The 24,124-nt window shown below is 43.6% G+C and overlaps 1 protein-coding gene across 1 annotated transcript in view; it reads right to left on the bottom strand.

The window, feature by feature from the left end:
- Window positions 1–12,150: 12,150 nt before the first annotated feature.
- Window positions 12,151–24,124, bottom strand: part of LOC147718147 (phospholipase A2 inhibitor and Ly6/PLAUR domain-containing protein-like) — a 38,388-nt gene continuing 26,414 nt past the window's right edge. The window contains exons 4-5 of the mRNA XM_086919222.1: window positions 14,993–15,142; window positions 12,151–12,281 (exon numbers count right to left, since the gene is read on the bottom strand). Of these exons, the coding sequence (XP_086775348.1) occupies window positions 12,151–12,281; window positions 14,993–15,142 (281 nt within the window). The remainder of the gene's footprint in view (window positions 12,282–14,992; window positions 15,143–24,124) is intronic.

The following is a 24,124-nucleotide window of genomic DNA, read 5'->3' as shown; positions in this document are numbered from 1 at the left end:
ACCCTATCCAATTCCCTCAAGGCAGATGGCCGGATTACGCAGAATCTAGAAACTGTCACTTCAGTTCGTACACGAGTCCCCTCAAAAGAAGTGGGACTGGAATGACTCACTCTGCTGACTGCACCTTCTGAAATTGACACGAGAGGCTGCCTGTGGCCGTTTACTTAAGAATACGATGATGACAAGTGGAACAGGTAGTGAATGATGAGATGGCATGCAGTGGACAACACTGGCTGTCTGGCTCTGATGAAAGCAATTGTTGTTTGTTTGTTTTGCATGAAGTGAATCCTATCTATGTGTTCTGTTAAGATTATTTAATCTTTTACACTCTAAATGTAACTCTAGTGTACTCTTTTACCTTGTTTAATACAAATTGTACTTCTACTGCAGGGGCCAGCCAATTCGTTGCATTTTTCAATATGGAAACTTTCCTTGGACTCACGGTGTGTGTAGACTGTGACTGCATGAACAACATTGAGTTTGCCAATATACCATGATGATGATGATGATGAGTTTTGATGATCAAAGTTACATAATATCTTCATTCTTTACACAGTCACTCACTGGGATGGATGAATCATCCTCGTCAGTTTACGGAAGTACGATGGCCGTTTCGTGAGTGGCAAACAGGTAAACAAGTCAACAACAACCACAGCAGACCTACATGTCTGTCTAGTCGTGGTATGGAGTGGTCGAGCCAGTGTAGTGTTATGCCAGAGAGTCAGAGTAGAGACCAGACAGCAGTTCATGTAAAATTGCGGCTATGTGGCTTGCTGCATAAAGTTAGATATGCTTTGTCTGTCTGTGTCAATGAGGTATGCTACATCATCAGGTTGGTTCACTCAGTGGTGCCTGCCTTGACCGTCTGCATGGCCCTGGCCTGCTGTGTGCTAATTACTATCCTTGAAAAGGAGACTCAGAGTACGCACTTCAACCCTTTCCGTGCTGCGAACGTCCAACGGTCGTCGCGTGCACTACCTCGCTGGTGCTGCGCACGACCGTTGGACGTCCGAATCCCGTTAGCGCGATCGAACGTCCGCACTGGGGCGGAATGTTCGACGCGCTAAACGGGTTAAAAATGATGCTTGATTGTAATACTGTTGTCTCTGAAACTGAAGTTGTTATTTTTGCACTAAACACCGTACCTTATATTTTTTTCTCTGTGGTGTTTTAATATCAATTCCTGTTTTTCCATCAACAATTACAGGCCAGCGGTTACCTTGTGCGATGATGAAAAATGATTAACCCAGGCTTACCATTAGCGATCCGCAATTCTGCTTCCACCAGGCAGGCAGTGGACAGTGTGTCTGGTCACCAAGATTGATCGACGGAGTGTCAAATGGAATGGAGGAGTACCTCGAATAAGAAGAATGGCTGGATGCATGCAACATGCAACTTCCCAAATTGAACAGGAGTCAGGGCAACTACAACATACAGTTACAGTATCCTCTTCACTTCTCCTTATCTTTTAAATAATGTTATTGTTGTGTACTTCTATGAGTGTGACTCTGTGCGTTAGTTTGCTCTCTGCTTGAAATTCATCCCTCCAGCTGTTTGATAAGTTTCTTTGCCATTTTTAAAACTGATTTAATGTACTAATAAGTGTTTATTCTCTCTGAGGACAGATAAGCAAGTAAAATTGCGTACTTACTGCAGCCCTGCACTGTCACATTGTTTCTTCATAGTTAATAAGTTGTAGTAAGTCCCTACTGCTTGGAAACAGGCTAAGCTTTTACCTCTCCTAAAGAAACCTGGCCTAGACTGGTCGGCCCCCGGGAACTATAGACCTATTTCCCTTTTACCGGCACTCACTAAAATCTGCGAGAAGGTGGCATTTCGACAACTAGAGAGGTTTGTTGAAACTTCCAATGCCCTCCACTCGGCCCAATCGGGCTTCAGGGCTGCTTACAGCACCGAGACAGCCCTCTTGGAGATGAGCGAGGCCATCCGGGACTGTTTAGACGGGGGCGGCAGAGCAGTCCTAATTCTATTGGACCTCTCTGCCGCGTTCGACACCGTCCCCCATGAGCTCCTCCTTAGCCGGTTAGCGGATATAGGTATCGGAGGGGTGGTGTTAGACTGGCTGTCTTCCTTCCTGTCGGATAGGACCCAGCAGGTCTGGTTGCCTCCCTATGCCTCTGAGCCTGAACCTCTGCTTACAGGTGTCCCGCAGGGCTCCACTCTTAGCCCCCTTCTGTTCAATGTCTACATTACACCTTTGATCTATTTAGCTGAACAGTTCGGGGCCAAGATTATTGGGTATGCAGACGATACCCAACTGTTGTTCACCTGGCCTGATGATAATCTGGATACCTCTACAGTTCATTTGTGTTTGTCCTCGGTATTTCGCTGGTTGACGAAGGCCCAGCTGAAATGCAACGAGGACAAATCTGAGGTTCTTTTTTATGGCTCCTTTCCCTCCTCGTTTATGAGCACTCTTTGGCCCTCTGACATTCCAGGCCCGAAAGAGATGGGGAGACCTGCCAAAAACTTGGGCATCTGGTTTGACGAGGACTTAAGATTTAAACATCACATTAAAAAACTGACTGGCACCTGTTTTGCGACTCTAAAAATGCTTCGCAAATTCTTTCCCTTGCTCCCTAGAGAAGCAAAGGAGTCTGTTGCGCGAGCACTTATATTGTCCAGGCTGGACTATGCTAATGCATTATTCAGTGGAATTCCTTCCTACCTGGTCAAGCGCCTGCAACTCATCCAGAACGCGACAGTCCGTCTTTTATTTAATATACCTAGATGGAAGAGCGTTCGTGCGGAGATGCGTACACTTCACTGGCTGCCGGTTGCACAGCGCATCAGGTTTAAGTCACTGGTTCTGGCATTTCGTGCTATTCATGATCAAGGCCCCCAGTACCTGAGAAAAAGATTTATTAGCTACATTCCCGCACGGACTTTGAGATCCTCCACCATGTTTCAACTGTCCCTTCCCCGTTTCAAGCGTGCCAGACTTGGTGGTCAGTCGATTGCGGTGGTTGTGGCTCGCGCCTGGAATGCTCTTCCTTTTCACCTGCGCTCCACACCCACTGTAGCCGCATTTAAAAAACTTCTGAAAACATATTTGTTTAACAGTGCTATTTAAGAGTTCATCTACCTCTGTGAGGGTCTGCTTTCTGCCTCTTTTATTTCCCCCGCGCCAGGATACTCCCCAGTAGCAGAGCGCGCTATAAAATGGTTTATAATTATAATTATAATTATAAGTACTACTTTTCAGTAACCTAACCATCCATTTAGCAAACAACTTCATGCATGCAGTAGTGCATGCACTTCCTTTATGTCCCTTAAAAGATGTATGGATATCTTCCTATCCAAAGATTTGTTGTTCTTCATTTGTTGTTTGTCCATGCTGTGTTTTTTTTCCTCTCTCCACAAAACTTTCCCAAAAAAAAACATTTCCATCCAAAAATGGTGTTCATTGAGATGTGACTAAATGACAACAATAATTCCACACACTTGCTGGGGAGGATAAGGTGCAAGCAACCTCCTCAAATCAATTTTAAGGCAGCTAGATAAATCCTAGGATATTGTAATTCTGCTTAAAAAACACCAATGAGTATTTTAAATCAATTCTGAATTTCATGCCCACCATCGATTGGATCCATCGTCAACAGCATCCTCCTACATGTCAAGAAATGTTACGCTGCTGTGTCACTGTTCTTGTTGTAGCCATAATCATCCATGCAAATATTGTTTGCCCATACTTATCTTCAGCATTGCTTAGGCTACAAATATACTGTTTCTTCTAATACTCCTCTCAGGCCACTCAATGTCTCATTTCATTTTTCTTTCATAAGCTGCTACTGTGGTACCACTCCTACTACCACCACAACAATGGAATTTCTGTCCTGGATGGATTTCATGGAAGACCGTATTCGCCATTTGCCATGCAGCCAGCGCTATGCCTAGCTCTATTCTCAAACACAAATCACAGGTAAGATAAGCATTTGGGGAGGTAGAATAATGGGCTAGGACTCGGAGGGGAGGAGAGACTGACAGTAGTACTAGTAAAGTACTAGTAGGCCAATTGAATTCACTAACTCTGTTAGTGGCACTTTTGTACATTTTTGGATGTTTTAGATAATCCATGCTGGTAAGTTTGCGGAAACCAAATGTGCAATAACCCCCGCCCACCGCCCCACAAAATAATATGAATTTGTACACTATGTTGATGTATGTAAAATAAATATTCATATTTTCCCTAACTAAAATAAACTAGTCAGAAGACCCAACCCACCCCCTCCCTACCCCAACAAATGTCCATATGAATGTCCAATTCCCACCCCCAACAGTCTATAAAAAAGGGGCAAGTGACAGTCACTTCCGGCGGTGTCCTGTGGACAGGTGCTCCCGCATCTCTTTGCGGAGGTCCTGGAGCTGGCGCTTCAGCTTCTCCACTGTGCGCTCCAGGTAGTCCACTCTCCTGCGTGGACGGCACTGACGTGCCATCCAGGCTCTGGGGGGCAGCTGGTGTTTTACTTGCTTCTGCGCGACGGTGGCGGGAGACTGTCGGACTACAACGCCGTAAAACTGGAGGCTGCTAGCTTGTGGCCCCGGGGGCACTGGAGGAGGATGCAGTTGTTGCCTCCTCCTCCTCCTTCTCCCAAGCCCACAGCCGCCGATATTCAGCGCAAATGGCCTCCAGCTTCTGGGCCCTGGCCCGGACAGCCATCTCCTTTCTGGTGCTCTTTTGTGGAGCATCTATATGAAGAAAGAAAGAAAAATACTGTAACCAATACTCTTTAACATTATCACAAAATAATTCAACAGAAAGTTGTCTCACATTAACAATAGCAACTTGCAAGCACAGTATAACATTTTGGCATGTATCTTTTCGCCGTTTTTGTAGGCCTGTAACATTAGTGGGAGTTTCAGGAATTCTACTAGCAGCACTATGGACTCACTACATAGTCAAAGCGTCAGGAAGTACACCAGTCTTTTTCTTGTTTTCTCTTGTTTTGCAAAAGAAAATACTTGTACGTGAACTTGTGGTAGCCGGCATAATGCCAGCTCACTCAGCTTGCACCCAAGAAAAACAGACACAAGCCATGATGATGCAGACTTGCATTACTTTAAGCAGTACATGCAGGTGGGGATAGGGAAGCTCTTACTTTTCTATAGGGGTAGCACTGGCCATACTCGGTTACATCAAGGGCTACTGCTCAATGTAATTTATATTTCGCACTGCCCCCCCCTGCCTTGACTACTACGAAAGGAAAATTAAGATTATTCTTTTCTGATCATATATCCTGCCGATCATATGATCTTTGCTTATATGATGGATGACTTTAGGTGCTTTATTTTGATAGATTGAGTGAACAACAGCGATAGTCCACCCATGATTGACACAGCTGAAAGAACATTATTAACATAGGGAGTGAGTGCGGTACCCATAATTGCCGGAGGAAGGGACTTGACTTGATATAATGTCAACTATACAATACATACACAATATATGCTGTGCTTGCAAAGTAAACTACTGTACTGTGCGTCAAGGGAGTATTTCTGAACAATCACAACTTCTAGTATTTGGATTTCCTCTGCTTTTGCTACTCTGGCACAGACATACTGTTCAAAGTAACACTCTTCATCCACTGAGCGTCTGCTCTACATACACCTCTGCTATCTATGAGGAAGAAGATACCATCCAGGCTTCTAAAGTAAACGTCTATCATTCTTCTTAATGTCTCTACTGTACCAACTTTACTTTTTATCAACAACCAACTAACACCATTTTCATTTTATTTGGTAAACCACCGTCTTGACTTGCATTTGAGTTTCACCCAAATGATATATTTCAATGCACACCACACATGCGTTTTCTGATTCACCCACACAGGCAGTCATCTTTTCTTTCTCCTCCGACCATCCTTGCTTCAAGCAGCCATGCCTCTCATTCCTTCCTATCAGCCACCTCTGCATGCATTCAAAAACGCGTATCATTCTTTACATTCATAAATGTTACAACTCGCTTGTCCTTCCTTACACCCTTCTTTCCCTTTTAGTTCATCACATACCTCAAGTTCATCTGATCTGACTTAGCTTCACGATAAAAGTTTCACAGCTGAGTTGAAGTCCAATAGAGGGGGCCATTACTTACTCGAGAACTACCGCCGCTAATGCTATTACTAAGTCAAGGGTGACTGTCTTGTCCGTGATTGGCAAAAAATATATAGTTCTACATTAGTAACTGTTCTTAACAGTACAGTGTACGTGTACTAGTGTACTGTCTACTGTACAGTACATCATACACCCCTTTGCAAACCTACTCTAAAATGTCAATAAGTAAGGACTTTAATAACTTACCACAGACTGCCGCTGCTGAGCCATCCCCCACAGCAGCTCCTCCTGGTGGCACTTGTGGCACCGCCTCATCAGCCCCTGGAGTAGTGGACGCCTCCGCGCAGCTGGCCCCGGCACTGGTGGTGGAAGGTGCCGCTTCCGATGTTGTGATGACGCCTAGAAAAAACATGTCATATTTTTAGATGCCATACATCACCCCCTATTTCGTCTCGTAATGGAAGAAAATGTTAATACATAAACAATTTCTAGTTATTGGGACTGAAAAAAAGTCACGGTTTTGGGGAGGGTGTTAACTTATATGCTTAGCCATAACATGCAACATTTTTTGGCACAACTGATTTTTCTAATCACAGACAGAAGATTCCATTGCCCTTCTGCCAACAAGAGCTTTTCAATTTTCACCACCTATTCCTCATCACCACAAGTACTTGAAGTTCCAACAAGGTGAGGGCTCCCGCACAGTTACTATAATAATTAGATGTGTTAAGTTGAAGTAGCAGCGCCGGGGATGCCTGGCTTCACCTTGGGGGTGCCCTCTCACAGGAAAAGCGGGGACGGGATCCCCAGCGGTATACAGCGCCAGGACGCCACGTAACGAGGTTACAGTGCGCTTTACAAGTATACATACATTATATTACATTATATTCTAGGGAAGGGTGTTTAAAGTTTAACGTCATCTATCACCACTGCTTGCTGGGAATACTGCGCTATTAAAAATAAAGAAATAGTTTTTTTATTTCTTATTTGAAAATAAAACTTTAAAACTAAAAAACACTGTGTGGTTTTTGTTCACAAGTGAGTGAGCGGAAGGGTTTGCAGTTGCACTACTGCCCTTTGCAAGCATGCTTCCATGACTCTGATAGGTCGGGACTCGGTAGTCTTCTTCTGTTCATCTGGGGCATAGAATCATTGGTCAGACACACTAGATAGTCGGTCAGGGGATTGGGGGTTCAACTTCTGTTCTGCCTGAGGTATGTGGAAAGTCAAACTGCACCTTTCATCAACAATGTCCTATTTATCTTGTTCATACTTCTGTATGTGCAGAATAGTCTCTGAAACACTAGTGGTATGGTATGTGCTCCTATCAAATCAAAAAGCCAACTACCAGCTTATTCTTGGTGGACATTGACATTTTGTTGTTGAGAATTGTCAAAGCACTAATATTAAGAAGACTGGAATAGACAGCAAGGGCAACCTAGAGGACTGCTCTCAGTGCCTAGAGCTATTGCTTGATCAGAGTTTTATTTAACACTGTTTGCCGACTGGGCAAGCTTAGCTACCTACACAGACCGACTCATAATAATAGTAAATAGTAGTAGTACAGAGAGTGATGGTAGAGAGGCAGGATAAGAATGTAGAAACAGTCTACAAGAAGATCAAAGACTATTTTGTAAAAAAAAGAATTAGGAAACAGTTTGGAAAGAATAGGTGCTGTAAAAGTTAGGGAAGTATAATTATTAATATTAACAACAGAACAACTTACTGGGGCCAGCAGAAGAGACCGCAGAGGACCGATCCTGCCCACCTTGTTCCGCTGGCGTCTCTGTCATGGTCTTCTTGCCCCTGGGAGGTGCTGATGATCATGAAAGCAACCCTTCTTACCCAACCACGTTTCAGATTGGCGACAGTGGGTGGTCACGCCATCTCTAATAACCTCCCAGCAGTCTGGAATAATCTATCGGCGGATTTGCGTAAGGAACCTAATCTGCTGTCCTTCCGGAGGAAGTTGAAAACTGTTCTTTTCCAGAAGGCCTGGTGTGGGCTATAATCCCTGGGAAGGGTCCTTTCAGGATTTCGGCGGTGTTTACCGGACAAGCGCTTAGAGACCCCTGGGTTATAACGCGCTATATAAATCGAAAGAAATAAAATAAATAAACACAAACATGGATGATTGCTTTTTTGAAATATTTGATTTCTTTGACCACAATCTAAAATTATCTCCGGGAAACAAATTACCAACAATTACACTATATGATCTGGTCAACTAGGATAGATATCACAGTATTGCTGGATTCGCAGACCGTCTACTTGGAAAGTTATGTAAATCACTAACTAAACCAACAACAAAAAGGTTCTACTATGACTGCCAGCACTCAGCAGCACGCGACGTGACAGACACAGTCCGTCATCATGTTTGCAGACCACTAAAAAATGTCCTACTACTAAATAACAAGTCATAATATACTCAACCTATCAATCCACAAATATCTCTTCTTAGTGGCAGCAGGAGTACAAAGGAAGGACTAGACTTGAGTCTCTAGTCTCTCTAGCATTACGCAGTTCTGTAAAGTACTACACTCATACATAATCAATCAGGCTAAACTAGCACAAAGTTGCCAACAAGTAAGAATAGTAGCAACGCCACTGAGCAGGCGAGCACCTGCAATCACAGAAGCTATTTAAACATTAATTTACCTGCAATGTAATCGAATCGGCAGCATTCTTGTTCTTCGGGAAAAACACATATTAGCAATATAACACAGAGCAGAAGAAAACAAAGTAGTTAATAAATAGCTACTCACCAAGGCAAGGGATCTATACGCCTAGCAGGGGGAGCAGGTCCTGCTCCCGTTCAAGGACGTCCAACCACCGGTGCGTCACCTCTTTGTAAGTGCGCCGGACCCCCGACTCCCTACACATGGCCAGAGCTGGCGATGGCTTCAGAGGCCTGCCCTTAACCCTGCCTGCCCCCTGCTCCAATGATCTTCGGGATGTGGCGCTGCACATAGAAGATAAGTGAGGCCACCTCCACCGCACTAAAGATCTCCCTGGCTTGCGTGTCCTCCGCCCTTAAGCGGGTGCAGGACCCTTCCCCTTAGACTTGCCGGCTCCCTTTGCCATGGTCCTGGGTGGAAGAAGAAAAGAATAGAGGAAAACAGTAAGTAAAAGAAAGGAGAGAGCTAAACAAACAAAACTAGTTATTAAAGTAACAAAAAGTTGAAAAAAAACACAAAATATAGATGTAGAAAAAGAGAGGGATAGATAATGAGTAAAAAGTTCAAAAAAAGTTCAAACAAACAAAGGATGGCAAAGATTAAAGCAGGATAGAAAAAGCATGCCCAGAACCATAGCAATGAATGAAAAACAAGATGGCCGCGCCCATTGAGGACCGCATGGGAAAGTTTGCACGATATTTCCCCCGCGAACACGCAAAAACGGACATGAACATGTAATTGCGGCCCGCACGTAGGAAATGCACAACGCGAGCATGCAACTGGCGCCCGGAAAGGGAAATACGCAACGAACACGCAAAGCGCCCCGCGAACGCACAAAAATAAAAAAAATCTGCAAATTCACACAAATTCTCATGAATTTGCGTACCGCGAATTCGCAAATTTCGCCCATACTTAATATTACTAAGTCCGGTTTACCATTAACAATTGAAAATTCTTTGGGATCCGAAGTCCGGTTGCTGAAGGAATCTGCTTTTTTCATACCAGATTTCTATCTCTGGGCTTGTTGTGGGTGCAGTGTCTGCTTCAAACTGGATTTTATTGTTAGATGTGGGAGAACACTGTAATTACCAAAGTACACACTCCACACACACCCCATCACTCAGAGCCTAAGTTAAGTGTCATTGAAGGCTTTCGACATCTTGAAAATGCCCTGTCACATGCTATTTTGGGCCTGTTTCAGTAGAGAAAACAACAACTCCTGTACTGTAAAAGGAGTTTCTACCAACTAGCTAGTACCAGACATAAATGTGGCATCATCAGAATGCTTTCTGGACCTACAAAAGATCATATGAAGAATGACCCTGCTGCCTGTGACCTGTGAGGACCTCTGAAAGACTGGACCTGATCCCGCTTGTGCCCGGTGCTAAGAAGTGAACTTCAATAATCATTTTGCTGACTTCTTGACTGTCTGCATAGAGACAAAAAGCTGCAAGAGGCCTTTTCCTATAAATACCTAGTAAGTCTCCAGGTGGCTCTCCGGAGTTGCTAGGGCCTTAGAAGTGTACTCTGGTGGTTGGTGTGGGTGTAAAAGATGAAGTTAGAAGGTAAACTCTTTCACTAGGAGAAAAACCTGGCTAGTACATCCGAGCCTTGGTCCATTGAAGTCAGCCTCAAATCTCATCTATGTCATGGTCCACCACAACTATTAACTGGGTTAGTTTTATTTTATTTATACTCAATATTAGAAAAACCCAGCATGGGGAAGGGGCTAGAAGGAGGCAAACTCTCCACCACCATGCACATTGTAGAACAACATAGTGTTTCTTAGAAAACCGTCACCCACCAGGATTGCCCCTTGGTGGCATGCTTCCTCATTGGGGTTCCTCCCGATCCGCTGCGGATCGAGGCATGCTGTGACCAAGCAAAAACACGGGAGCACTTGTAGATAAAGTCTATGATATAGACAGTGTTTGTGAGGGGTCTGGAATGCAAATGCTATCATGATAAAAATACCTGACTAGCAGGGCCCCTACTTTATTCCTGCCTCTAGTCGGTATAGTTAAATCAGGGGTTTTGATAGGAAGAAATAGGTAACAATTAGTTTATCTTAATTCGGTCAACATGTTTCAAGCCTTGCCCCTACTGGCTCTTCATCAGGACCTACAGGACACAAATTCCTATTGGTGTCACTCCTTAATGTTCCTGTATAGGAACACAATAATTGGCATGCCATCCAGATTCACATGCCATACGATAGGTTGATGTTAAAAGAAAGCTGTAACGTCACTGCATATCTGGAACAAGAAAAATAGAGTGGAGAGTTTAAAAATACTATCAGCCCTAGGCTGACATACATTGATGCTCATGAAAAAAGTAATCATGTGAACACAATAGTGTAGAAGTGCTTGTAAAACAAATAGATCAGGTGATCATGCTGTGTAAAAAAAGACATGGTCTAACACTCCATTCTGTTTTTCTTTTTCCAGATACGCAGTGAACTTCAATCTGGTGCAACCTGTCCTCCATTGGCCTCCCCCGTAATATCAGTCAAAGTATCCACCATGTCATGACAACAGTGAGGGTTCCATCAGAGGTCTTGAGCATGGGCAGGACTAACTTATTCAATACGACTCTGGGTCTTCATTCTGTTGCCTGTGTTGCATTGAAGGGATTTCTTTGATGCTTCAACCTGACTGTAGCAACTGGTCTATGTTGCTGTGTATTTACCTTCATTCCTTTTAATCCTCCATCATTAAGCACCAAACCCCTAGCTAGACATTAAAGACACAGACCCATCATAGATGAAGTCGTGTAAACGAATATTTATTCATTTATTCAACGTGCAATATAAGGCAGGTGTATCTTGTCTTTCTATAATTGAGTTATAGCTGTAGACGAAAGCATGCTTATTGCTGGATTACACTGCACATTATCATTGTAGAGATGAACCATTGACCTGACCTCTTGTATTTTGACCTCATCAACACATCTGTGCGAGATATTCTCCATTACTTTATGTTAGAAGAGGTATTCAGCTCTAAAACCAAGAAGCAGAAGAAAAACAGGAATAGTTGTTCATGGCTACTAATGAAGTCAGCATTAATAGCACATCAGGAAAAGCTCCTTCTTCAACCATGAGACAGTATTGATGGGTGATTGCAGGGCAGGGCTTGGACCACTCAATGCATGAATCTGAGATAAACCTCTGAGATGCCCAGGTGCTTAAGATGGCTGAATAGAGAAGCTGTTGTTTAAAAGCATGTCAGCCTGGATTGTACAGAGCACATTGTACACTGTGTCTCAGAGAGGCTTACATGAGTTCATATGATTCCTCATCACAAGACCAGAAACTGCATTCCACATACTTGTAGAGCCTTAGGAATGTGTAAACCAACAATTACTAAGCTGGAGTAGGAGTGCCTATGGGGTATGAACGAAGGTTTCAAGCTTTCAGGGCAGGGGCACACTTTAAACCATAATCGTAGACTTGCGATCCTGCCAGGTTGAAAACTCCAAGTTTGCAGAAATCTTGCGAAGCGCATCCTTTGAAGGTATACTCTCTCCCAGATTCACCTGTTGAAAAACACAAACAATAATCAGTCATTAACATTGCTGTTAGATCAATATTTTATGCATTTAGGAAGGAAATCACTTCCATCCCAGTGCCCAAGGACTCTGATTGGCTGCCGACCCACAACAGTAATTGTTGGAGGCCACCTGGGCCAGGTTCCAGGGCCTGGGGTTTATTGTTGAATTGTAAGCGTTACAAATGGTCCATACATGTCCTCATGGTGATAATTAAGAGCTCTGCATGGGACAAGGACACTGTCAGCCTGACTGGTACGTAATAGTCTCATATTATTTGATAGAGATTATGTGAGAAATCATGTTATGTTATACCGTTACTGGACTCCTTTTTTACTTTTTTACTTTGCAAAGAATATTAGACACTTCGCACATTTCATTCAACTGAAAACCAAGACTATTCAGTTGTTATTAATTAAAATGCAGCCATGAGGTTTACTACCTTCATGGCAGAAAGTATGATTTATTTTTATTTATTATCTCTGTGTGCAAACTCTTATGGTGGACTTAATTCCAGCTTACAACTAAAAATACCTGTGTACTTCAGTGGTGTGTTAATGAGTGTGAGTTCTCTCAAATAGCTTGGACTTGTACACATGCCAAGAGGCAGGTGTGTCATGGCTGGGTCTGACACCAGCAGCGAATTACTGAGCATTTACATTATGGGTATTTGAGACAGAGTGGCAAATGTTGTAATGTTGGATTAGCACCTTTCTAGTCACTTGACCCTCACTAACTTCCATATCTTCTCATTATTTCAGAGGGTATTATGAAGGGCTCCCTGGGGATGACCTGTATGATGGTCATGTAGTCACAGCAGAAAGGTAAGAATTGCAGAGAATGAGGGGATGGTATTGTTTGACATCTACAAATATATCCTATCATCTCTTCCCCCAACAGGCAGGACAACCAAATGTCAAATGAAAAGGAATCTTGTGGATGTAGTGTGCTTAGATTTTGTAGTTATAGGGTTGTACATCAACTGGCATTTTGGAGCTTTGGGAAAATCATATCAAACACAGTAATGGATCTCTTTACATGACAAGGATTTGTGTTCTAGTTCTAAATTTGGCATGAATGTGATGCCCTCTCTTGGTTGTAAACAGTGTTTGGCAGCTGCACCTATTGTATTCACATTTTCACCTTCAGTTCTGCAGATCATGGCATTGGATAAATACATTATGAGTAGGGCTGTGTAGACTTATTTTTCCAATCAATGGAATTAGTCATTACCTTTTTCTTATATCAATACTTGTGATACAATATAAAATGCCCTGAAATTCACTTGTGGAGGGATAACTCATTCATGGAAATTTTACAAATGGGTTTCTAACTTTTTAAAATGGGCTCACATTTTTTACTACCTTTACTTATGACAACCATGATAGTAATATTTTCAAATCCAGTAGACACTCTCCTGGGAATGATACACTCCAGTACTAATGAAATCATAAACATGTTTTTGTCTCACTCCAGTTGAATTAGTCATATGCATGATTTTGCTCATTTAGATTATCTGAAGTTATGACATTTATTATCACCTTTATGTCATTTGAAGGTTTGCCATCTATCGTCAAGAAGTGGAACCACCCTTCTACCCACCATCTTCATGTTAGCAAAGCACACCTGACATTTGGGTCTCAAATGGAAGCCTTGGTTGTGATTGTTCACCCCATCAGCCTCATGCTTCCTTAGATAGCAAAGTGCAGACCAAGCTCTGCTCAATTGGCTCTTATAGACCACAATGTTTCTTTCCAAGAATTGATAGGACTGGACACACTTTTTTCATCCTGGTCCTGAGAAATCTAACACAATATGTGTCCTGAACAGGCAGCTTGGCCAAAATGATTTACAATCTATAATTTGATTTGAAATGATTTCACTTGACTGTGTTTTTACTGACTTTGCTTAATCACATTAAATACATTTTCAAAGCCCAGGTTTAATTATCAGTAAGAAGTCATTAATGTGTGCATCTCATAACTCCCTGAACTGCATCATTCAGCCATGTCATGGTATATTATAACACGTAATGGAATGTAATTTGGATATTACACAAGCATGCTACAATAGTTGGCCTTCTGGCAGTAGCAACTGAGTTTTCCCAGTACAACAGGTGAATGACTTAGATTAAGACCTAAAGGACAAATGTTAGAGGAGCAAAGCTGACCGCTGGGATGTATAGATTACATTTTATCCTAAACAAGGGTTATCCATGTCCATTTAAATGCTTTATCAGCTATGCTCATAGTCTTTACTGGGAGACATTGACAAGCGCCATCCAATGCAGTGAAGGCCAAGCTGATGAAGGAGTCTGATGGAACTGTTGAAGTGCAGCGACTGCTATCAAGGGGTAGGATGGATGTAACAAGACACACACACCCCGGGAGCCTTAGACTTAATTTCACAAACACTGCTGTTCACAAAAAAACAAACATTTTTGAAAGGACATTGCCACCATATGATGACCGTCTGATCAGATACCAGGTTATAAACATAACCAAAAAAAACATAAGGTAGATCTACATGATGTGTGCTTTGTGTTTTGTAGAATATGATACTTGCTAAAGACATTCAGTGAGTTTCTATGAGTTGCAAATCACTTGCCTTGAATTACAATCTAAATTAATAGCTGGAATTCATGAAGAGTAGTGCTGCAGGATATATAACACTTAACTGCAAGAATTATTGAATCTCACCAGGCCTGGAGGCAGTTCCAGAGAAGCCGACACAGGCGTTCTGCTTCCCGGTGCACTGAACCACTCCAGTTGCTGTGCAAGGGTCCGCGGACTGGTCATTGAAACAATCTTCACACATGTATCCGTTAGGTGTGTTGTCTAAAGGAGGCACTGAAACATCCAAGTACAGGAATTGAGAAGCATATTTCTGTTCATTAAAATGGTGCTAAGTCATGTATCAATCACCATATTCTCACAATAATAGCTTTAGACACCCCACTTTGTATGCAATTACAGAAATGCTATATTTCTCTCTTGAGTCCCAGATTACTCAAATTAATGTTTGTCTATAAAAAGGATTTGTTATCAGTGAGTGCTGTAGAATTGTGATTGGTTTGAGTAGCTCACTAGCTTGATTTATGCTTCATGTATGTGAGTAGTATGGGCAACAATACACACACATATCAATGATGCGAAAATATGAAATGCACCCTTGCATTTTATGCTACTAAATCCAAATATAAATTGATTCTAAAAATATATAAAAAAATAGTAAGTCTAAAAAAAATAATTGTAAGAAGATTTAATACACTCATTTGTAACTTAGAAATTGAGGTAAAAATAAACTTAATGTATATTTATTTGCATTTTGAACATTCAATAATTGAATTAACATTATTTTCTATGGGGTTTTATCTCAATCTAATACATCCATTATTTTCTAATGGAAGGTGTTTCAGTAGCAATGATTGGCCCTGTGTGGTGCTGCACTTACTAATGTTTTAATATTTGTTTTTGATTAGTAACTTCCACTCAGATCTTGTGTCAGCCAAACGTTGCAAAGTTACTTAAAAGGTAATGTACCTTTGTGAATTGGGCTAATGAAGACTTACCCATCTAATGTTCCAATTTCATTGACGTTTTTTTAAATTTGTTTCACCATCTATGTCCTCTTACACACTCTCTACATTCTGCTCTACTTTGTGTCTTCCTTCCACCCCAGGGGTGGTTTCCACAATGTTCTAATTCTCCCCTCATTTCTACTTACTGGCAGATGCAGAGCAAGCCAGCCATGAAGCCGATGACACTTGACCCCTGCCTGGCTGGCACCTGGGCCCTTGAGGCCATCACATTTTGTGCCCAGCTCCAGTGTTGTTCAAGGCCCCACAGCTTATCCTCCTTTTCTTTCTCACCTTCTACTTCATCCTCCCTCTCACTCCCTTGCTCCCTATTGTTTCTCCACTCTCGTTGCCCTTTGCACCGCTATTTTCCTTATTTTCTAGACTATTTGACAGTTTCTCATAACACTCACCCTTTGCTGTCTACTTGCTCTGAGCTTTATCTCTCATTGTCACTTCTGCACTACTTTTCCTAGTCTCTCTTTTCCAACTCTTGCTGCTGCTGTCTGGTGCCTTCTTCCCACTAACACCCCCCCCCCCCCCAGCTGTGGGAGGATCTCACGGGCCTTCGGCTATTCCTTCTTTCCCATCAATTATGAAGACCACAACATTTCTGGCATTAGAACTGACTGCCACAGTTTATTCACATCATTAGTTGGTACACACTTGTCATCATGGTATTGGTCATAAACATGCTCAGTTCTGGCTTATTTTGGATTACAACGCAAGTCATCTCATAACAAGTTATACAGTGTACATCCTATACTTTATTCCATATTAATAACCATAACTTACCTATTCCTGCAATGCATCAACCTTAGAGTCATGATGTCCCTTCAAGGTTGTCATAAATTGCTTTCAATTGCTATGACAGCTCTACTTCTGTCACGTAGTCCACCCGGTTGCGGCTTCGGGGCTTCTACTTGCTACCAATTGTGTGGTGTTCATGTCCCTGTGGCCATGCCTAGGTGAAAAGTGCCTTGTCTGCCTAGCAGTGACCATTTCTTACTCTTTTGTGTGCCCTCAAGTATCTCTGCCATGAGGCATCCCAAGGTGTTGTCTGGGCGCGTTTCTCAAAAGTCCCTGCCTGGAGGCATGCCAAAGACGTTGTCTGGGCATGTATCTGAGTCCATGTGGTAATGCATCCAGAAGGACCTTGTCTGGATACTTTTCTCAAGAGTCCCAACTGTGAGGCATCCCAAGGACATTGTATGGGGACGTGACTCAAGAGTCACAGATATAAGGCATCCTAAATGACCTTGTCCGGGCACATGTCTCAAGAGAACCTGCAGTGAGGCATCCCAAGGACGTTGTCTGGGCACTTGTCTCAAGATTCACAGCAGTAAGGCATCCCAAGGAACTTGTCCAGGCACTTGTCTCAAGAGTATCAACTCTGAGGCATCCCAAGGACCTTGTCCAGGCACTTGTTTCAAGAGTCCCCACCGTGAGGCATCCCAAGGGCCTTGTCCGGTCACTTGTCTCAAGATTCCCTGTGGTAAGGCATCCAAAAGGACCTTGTAAGGGCACTTGAGTCTAGAGAACCTGCCGTGAGGCATCCCAGGGACATTGTCTGGGCACTTGTCTCAATAGTACCTTTAGTGAGGTATCCCAAGGACCTTTTACAGGCACTTGTACCAAGAGTCCCAGCCGTAAGGCATTCCACGCACCATATCCGGGCGCGTGTATCAAGTGTTACTGCCATGAGGCATCCTAGGACCTTGTCCGGGCACTTGTCTCTAGAGTCCCTGCTGTGAAGCATCCCAAGAACTGTGTACAGGCACTTGTCTCAAGAGTCCCCACCGTGAGGCATCCCAAGGGCCTTGTCCGGTCACTTTTCTCAAGATTGCCTGCCGTAAGGCATCCAAAAGGACCTTGTACGGGCACTTGAGTCTAGAGAACCTGCCGTGAGGCATCCCAAGGACATTGTCTGGGCACTTGTCTCTAGAGTCCCTGCTGTGAAGCATCCCAAGAACCGTGTACAGGCACTTGTCTCAAGAGTCCCTGCCATGAGGCCTCCCAAGGACCTTATTGGGGCACTTGTATCAAATGTCCATGCCCTTTAGCAATCCAAAGTCCTTGGTCCAGGTACCTATCTCAAGAGTCGCTGCCGTGGGGTATCCAAAGGACCTGTTCAGGGTACTTTTCTCAAGTGTCCCTGTCTTGAGGCATCTAACGGACCTTATCCGGGCATTTGTTTCAAGAGTTCCAACTGTGAGGCATACCAGGCACCTTGTCCAGACACTTGTCTAAAGAATCCCTGATGTAAGGCATCTTAAGGACCTTGTCTGGTCACTTATCTCAAGAGTCCCTACTGTGAGGCATCCCAAGGATCTTGTTTAGATACTTGTTTCAAGGGTCCTAGCAATGAGGCATCCTAAGGACCTTGTCTGGGCACTTGTCTCAAGAGTCCCTTTCATGAGGCCTTCCCAGGAGCCCTCGGCCAGTCATACGCTCTATACATCCCAAATAATAATAGTCCCAGGTGTGAGGGATCCCAAGGACCTTTTCTGGGCACTTGCCTCCAGAGTCCCTGCTGTGGGGCATTCCAAGAACCTTTTTTGTGTAATTCACTTGTCTCAAGAGTCCCTGCTGTAAGGCATACCAAGGACCTTGTCTGGGTACTTGTCTACAGAATCCCTGCAGTAAGTGTCAGGGCCAGTATTTTTCTCTATCTAAACCACACAGGAGCAGAATGACGTTAGTTCCAATGCCCTTCTCAGAAACTTTCCTCCTAGGCCTTTAACATTTCGTCACAGGTAAGTTCTAAGCGGTGCAAGGGGTTGGGGACAGAAAAGAGATAGCTTCCTGCGCTCTGCCTGTTCTGCAAGGTCTTCTTTTCTTCTTACTTGTTGCAGGCCTTTATAAAATACACATTTAGCATATACTCTAAACTTCCTTGTGATTCACTTCCCTTTTTACATTAGAAAAGGTATCTTACCAGGAGAATTTGGGAAGCCTACTGCTCTTCCTACTTCTCATATAGTCGTATAGTTGGTACGAGAAGATTTTCACTTAGCTCTTTTCTTTTCTTTTTCTGTTTCAGGAACGTCCTGCAGCAGTTCTTAGTTGGTGGCTATTTAGCAAGGGAAATTGTGGTAAGCACTTGCTTATTTATTGATTTAAGGGAGATTGTATTATTCTATCCATCATCTAACAGTACTCACTGTGATTGGACTTCCTTTTTGATTTTTTCTGTTAATTTAGAAACTGCTGCCATAAACCTTCTTTTCCACTGAATTAGCTGTGAAGCTCCACGCTAAGAATTATGGGGGATATCATCAAAGGAGATATTGCCGCTTTTTTGGCACATAGCGCCGAAAAAGCTGCGATTTGGTCATCACCCTATTTACAAGGACACACTAACAAGAGTTAGCGCTTATTTCCTTGCTACTTTGCATGTCAGCGATTAATATCGCTAATGACATGCAAAGTAGGCGTCCCCCACATAACATCATGTCATAACCTCGCAAACACGGCTTCGCTATATTTAAAAGAATGCCCCAGACCTGCGAAGCCATTGTTAAAGTCGTGCTAAGGCCGCTTTAATGCTGGATGTTAACTACTGCAAAAATTTCTACTTAGCTATCTGTAACATGGGAGGAGGATTGAAAGGCTAGGTCTACACCTGTCTATTATCAAGGTTTTCGTTTTTGCAGGATAATTATCGCAGATTTTTGCACACTAATGCTACTTCTCACCCTCTATCGCTGGACTTCACATCGCCTCGGTGAAAGGCATTGATAATACTACGCAAACCCGGGGCAGAAATCCAGCGATAGACTGCAATAATGCAAATCGCGCTGAGAGCAATTTGCGATAATTGTCGCATCTCCGTGCTAATATGCCCCTATATTGGGAAGATGAAAGGATTCTTTTGAACTTTGGTTGGGTAACTTTTATGGGTATTGCTCGGTGATGATACTGATTTCATTCGCCCGCTTGGTTAAAGCTTTGACCTCTTATTGTTTATTTGGCTTGAATTTTCTTTAACAAATTAACTCCAAACTGCATGGCGCTAGGGGCATTTGTGGTGAAATAAGGAACATAAACTGGTTAACCTTCAGTTTATCATGTGTTCTGTACTTCCCTGACAGTAGTGCAACTAAGAGTTTTAAATGCTTTTGTGTTTTCTGTGGAGAGCTAATTATCTTAACTCTCAATTTCCTAAGGGGCATGCATTATTTATTAATACACTGACCTTATTTCATGAAGTAAATGTATTCCGACGATCTAAACCCGATTTAAAACACAACTACCCTAACTGACTTTCGCGACACCTAAGGAACAGATGTTCACTCAGTAATTTCTTTAGTGAAGTGTGCTGTGGAATGTTGACGCATACTTCACCTGGCTTTCATTAATTCTAAAGACTAGACTGCTAAACTGTGATATGTTATCGCAGTTTTGGAATGTTGACGGCCATGTTGAAATTTCTGTGGTGCCAACTAGCGCTCCAGCTAAGGGGACAAACTGCCTTCTGCTGAAATTGTGAGGGAGAAATAGTAGCCAGAGTGAGATTAGGAGAAGGAAACCTACCGTGAGCCCTGACAGTACCCCCTCCCAACGGGGTTTTCTCCGGTCATGGTTTGGTAGGTAATTTGGCGTGGAAGGCTCTAATTAATCGAGGGGCATAGACATTAGTGCTTTTTTCCCAAGACCGCTCATCAGGTCCATAACCTTTCCAATCAATGAGGTAGAAGAGTTCATTACGAACGAATTGTGAATCAAAAATGCGTTTAACCTCATTCTCCACCTCACCATTAAGGATTAATAGATCCGGAGAGGAACTTCTACGCAAACCTGATTGAATGGGTTTGAGGAGAGAAATATGAAACCCTGGGTGAATTTTAGTAGTGCCTGGGAGGGATAATTGATAATTGACAGGGTTGATGACCTTCTCAATGGGATAGGGACCCATAAAATGAGACTGGAATTTACATGAACCCTTGAGTCTCAGATTTTTAGTGCTCAACTAAACCAAGTCTCCTACCTGAAGATCAGGTTATTTTTTACGTTTACGATCAGCGAAGTGTTTATAACTATCCTTCGCAATCAACAAGATCTGGATTACAGAGTGGTAGATTTTAGTCATCTGTTGAGCAATATCTTAGACAGCTGGGACATATATCCTATCAAAATTAGCATGAGATTTAGGATGTCTACCTGTGTTTACAAAGAAAGGAGAGGGACCAGTAGATACATTTAGAGCGTTATTGTAGGAGTACCCCACTGGTCAGGCCAATCACCCTCCTCATATAACACATAAAGCTGTAGTTGTGGTTCTAGTTCTTGATTAATGCGCTCAGTCTGGCCATCAGTATCTAGGTGAAAACTGGAAGAATAACGATGGTCTATATTAAGGCCTTTGATGTAGTCCTTCCCAAATTTGGATAGAAACTGGGATACCCTGTCTGGAATGAGTACCTTTGGAATACCATGTAGGCGAATGATATGCTGATTGAAAAGTTGGGAATGTTGTTTAGCACTGGGTGTGCCCTTGAAAGGTACAAAGTGTGCCACCTTTCTAAAAGTGTCCACTACCACAAGAATTGTATTATAACCATAATGTTAGAAATCATCCTGCTAGTCCATCGTGCCTTAGTCCTGTCTCTGTGCTTATGCATGGGTTGGTTTCCTTGATTACTGTTGCCCTTTAAATAGGAGCCGATAGCACTAGTGAGGTGCTTGGTTTCTTTACTTGTTTTGTATCACCTACCCGGATTGGCTGCTGTTCTGGACCCTTTCCTTTTCATGTGTCTTGGATCCTTGAGGACATCGTCTCTGGCCAGGAGTTGGGATACATGCTTTTGCTCCGCGTTGTTTGCCGGTTCTTGGGACTGTGCGGGCACTATTTGGAAGGAGAGAAGAAGGAGGCGGCAAGGAACCTTGATGCAGGCTTCTGTGTGGCCTGAGCGGAGGACTTTCGGTGTACGCGCGGCAACGTATACACCCTAGGGGTATTTTCGGGTTTTGTGTTTTTTCTCTTCATCGTTATGTGGAGTTCGGGCAGAAACGCGGGACGGTCTATCGGATGATAGCGTCCTGGTTTTCTCCGGGCATACTGCAATTTGGTGGCCACTACTTTTGTTTTTGTTCGTTTCCTAGTGGGAGGATTGGAGCTATTAATACTATATGTGGGTATTGAGGGGTTTTTATGCTAGAGGCTTTTTTCCCTCATACCACAATATTTACAATGGAGAGAGACAATGAATACCAGTGAAGAAACGGATGCTTAGGTCTTCTGCAACTATTGTTCCATAAACTGGTAAGACATCCTTTTCTTTGTCATTTGGTAATGGGCTTGCACATGTAAGGGCACAGAGACATTTTCTTCATATGTTGTTACTCTCCCATGTTGAGATTCATTGTTCTTGTGTTATAGGTGCAGCTTTGGGTTTCTTGTCCTTTGTATGGTTCCAGAAGAACTCGGACGTGGAGCTGTGTTCTCCTTTCCTCTTTCTCTCTCCCACCCTCTCCTGGTGCTCGTGTGGCAAGTTCGTTGTTTTTGTGAATCAGTGGTTGCTGCAGGGGTAGGAGGGGGGGACTGGGACTATCGTCGTTCCTGCAGGGTTGGGCATAGCCGTATAGGTGAAATACTGACTCATAAGAAGAGGGCCAATCTACAATTAAGTCCAGGTAGACCATGTGCCAAGGATGTGGGGGGGTTTGCATGGGTTGTAGGAGACCTTTTGGAGCCTGCCTGTCTGGTTTTTCCTGTGCACAATTTTCACCACTCAGAGCATATTGATGGATGTCTCAGCACATGTATGGCCACCAGAAACTACGTCTAAGTAACTCTTCGGTTTTGGAGACACCTTTGTAGCCTGCCAGAGGGTTGTTGTGGCATTCTTGCATTGCCTTCAACTGGAGTTCCTTAGTAGGTAAATATGATCTGGACGCCGCCTGACACCGCCGCCATGCCGCCTTTGGGAGTTGGGGTCCCTCAGGGCTCCATATTGAGCCCAACCCTTTTCAACATCTTTATGACCCCCTTGGCGGCGGTGGTGGAGTCGTTTGGCGCCCGGATCGTGTCGTATGCCGACGACACCCAGCTCCTCTTTTCTTGTGAGAGAGGGGCTGACTTTGACGGGGAGAGTATCCGGAATTGCCTTGGGGCGGTGTTCACATGGTTCCAACTGAACAGCCTCAAGTGCAATTCCGATAAATCGGAGGTACTCTTTTTCGGGTGCGATACGGAGCCGAGCTGGCAGGCCTGGTGGCCCATCGATATGTTCCCTCCGTCCGGTTCTTCCCCTATGGCTAAAAACTTGGGGGTTAAGATGGACAAGGGGCTGACGATGAAAGCCCAGATCCTTGGAGTGACCGGCACCTGCTTCGGCCTATTAAAGATGTTGCGGAGGTTCTTGCCTCTTCTGTCGGAGGAGCACAGGAAGCTGACTGTACAGGCCCTGATAGGTTCCAGGTTGGATTATGCCAACATTCTTTACCTGGGCCTACCAGAGTACCTGTTGCAGCGTCTTCAAGTTGCGCAGAACGCAGCTGCCAGGGCCATCTTTGGTCTAAACAGACGTGCCAGCGCCTCGGGCCTGTTGTCGACTCTGCACTGGCTACCCATCCGTAAACGATCGCCTTTAAGGCTCTGACTCTGGCATATAAGGCTCTCAATGCGGTGGGAGCAAGGTATCTTCAAAAGAGACTGGCTTTTTACCATCCTGCTTGTTCTCTGAGATCAGAATCTTTGCTCTTGGCGGCTGTTCCTCGTGTTAAGAGAGCGCGCCTGGGTGGCCGTTCCTTCAGCCTGCTGGCCCCACAGATGTGGAATTCGCTCCCGCTCCCTCTTAGGGGGGCTTCAAGTCTGCTTGAGTTTAGGAGAGGTCTTAAGACCTGGTTGTTCACTCAGTAGTCCTGTAGCAGTCCCCTCTTCTGTCTTGTGTGCTTTCTGTTGTTTTTAATGTGTTATGTTATTGTGAATCAGTTCTCCTTACCCAAAGCGCCGGGACACTCTTTTTGAGTAACCGTTGCGCTATACAAAAGTATAAATAACATAACATAACATAACATAACATAACGTATGATTTGTTGGGTTTTAATGACAGGAGTTTGATTTTTGGGGCCAAAACGAGAGACTACATCAGCCTTTCCATTCTTAGATCCTGGACGAAAGATGATTACGAAATCGAAGTCTGCAAAATATAGAGACCAACGAAGTTGATGTGGCATGAGTGTACAGGTGGATCGCAGAAAGTTCAGATTGCGGTGATCCGTAAACACTGTTACGGTATGTTTAGCTCCC

The sequence above is a fragment of the Lissotriton vulgaris genome, chromosome 4_2 (genome assembly GCF_964263255.1).
Source record: "Lissotriton vulgaris chromosome 4_2, aLisVul1.2, whole genome shotgun sequence".
Taxonomy (NCBI): domain Eukaryota; kingdom Metazoa; phylum Chordata; class Amphibia; order Caudata; family Salamandridae; genus Lissotriton; species Lissotriton vulgaris.
The sequence above is the reverse complement of the archived record's forward strand: the minus strand, read 5'-3'. Positions and strand labels throughout refer to the sequence as shown.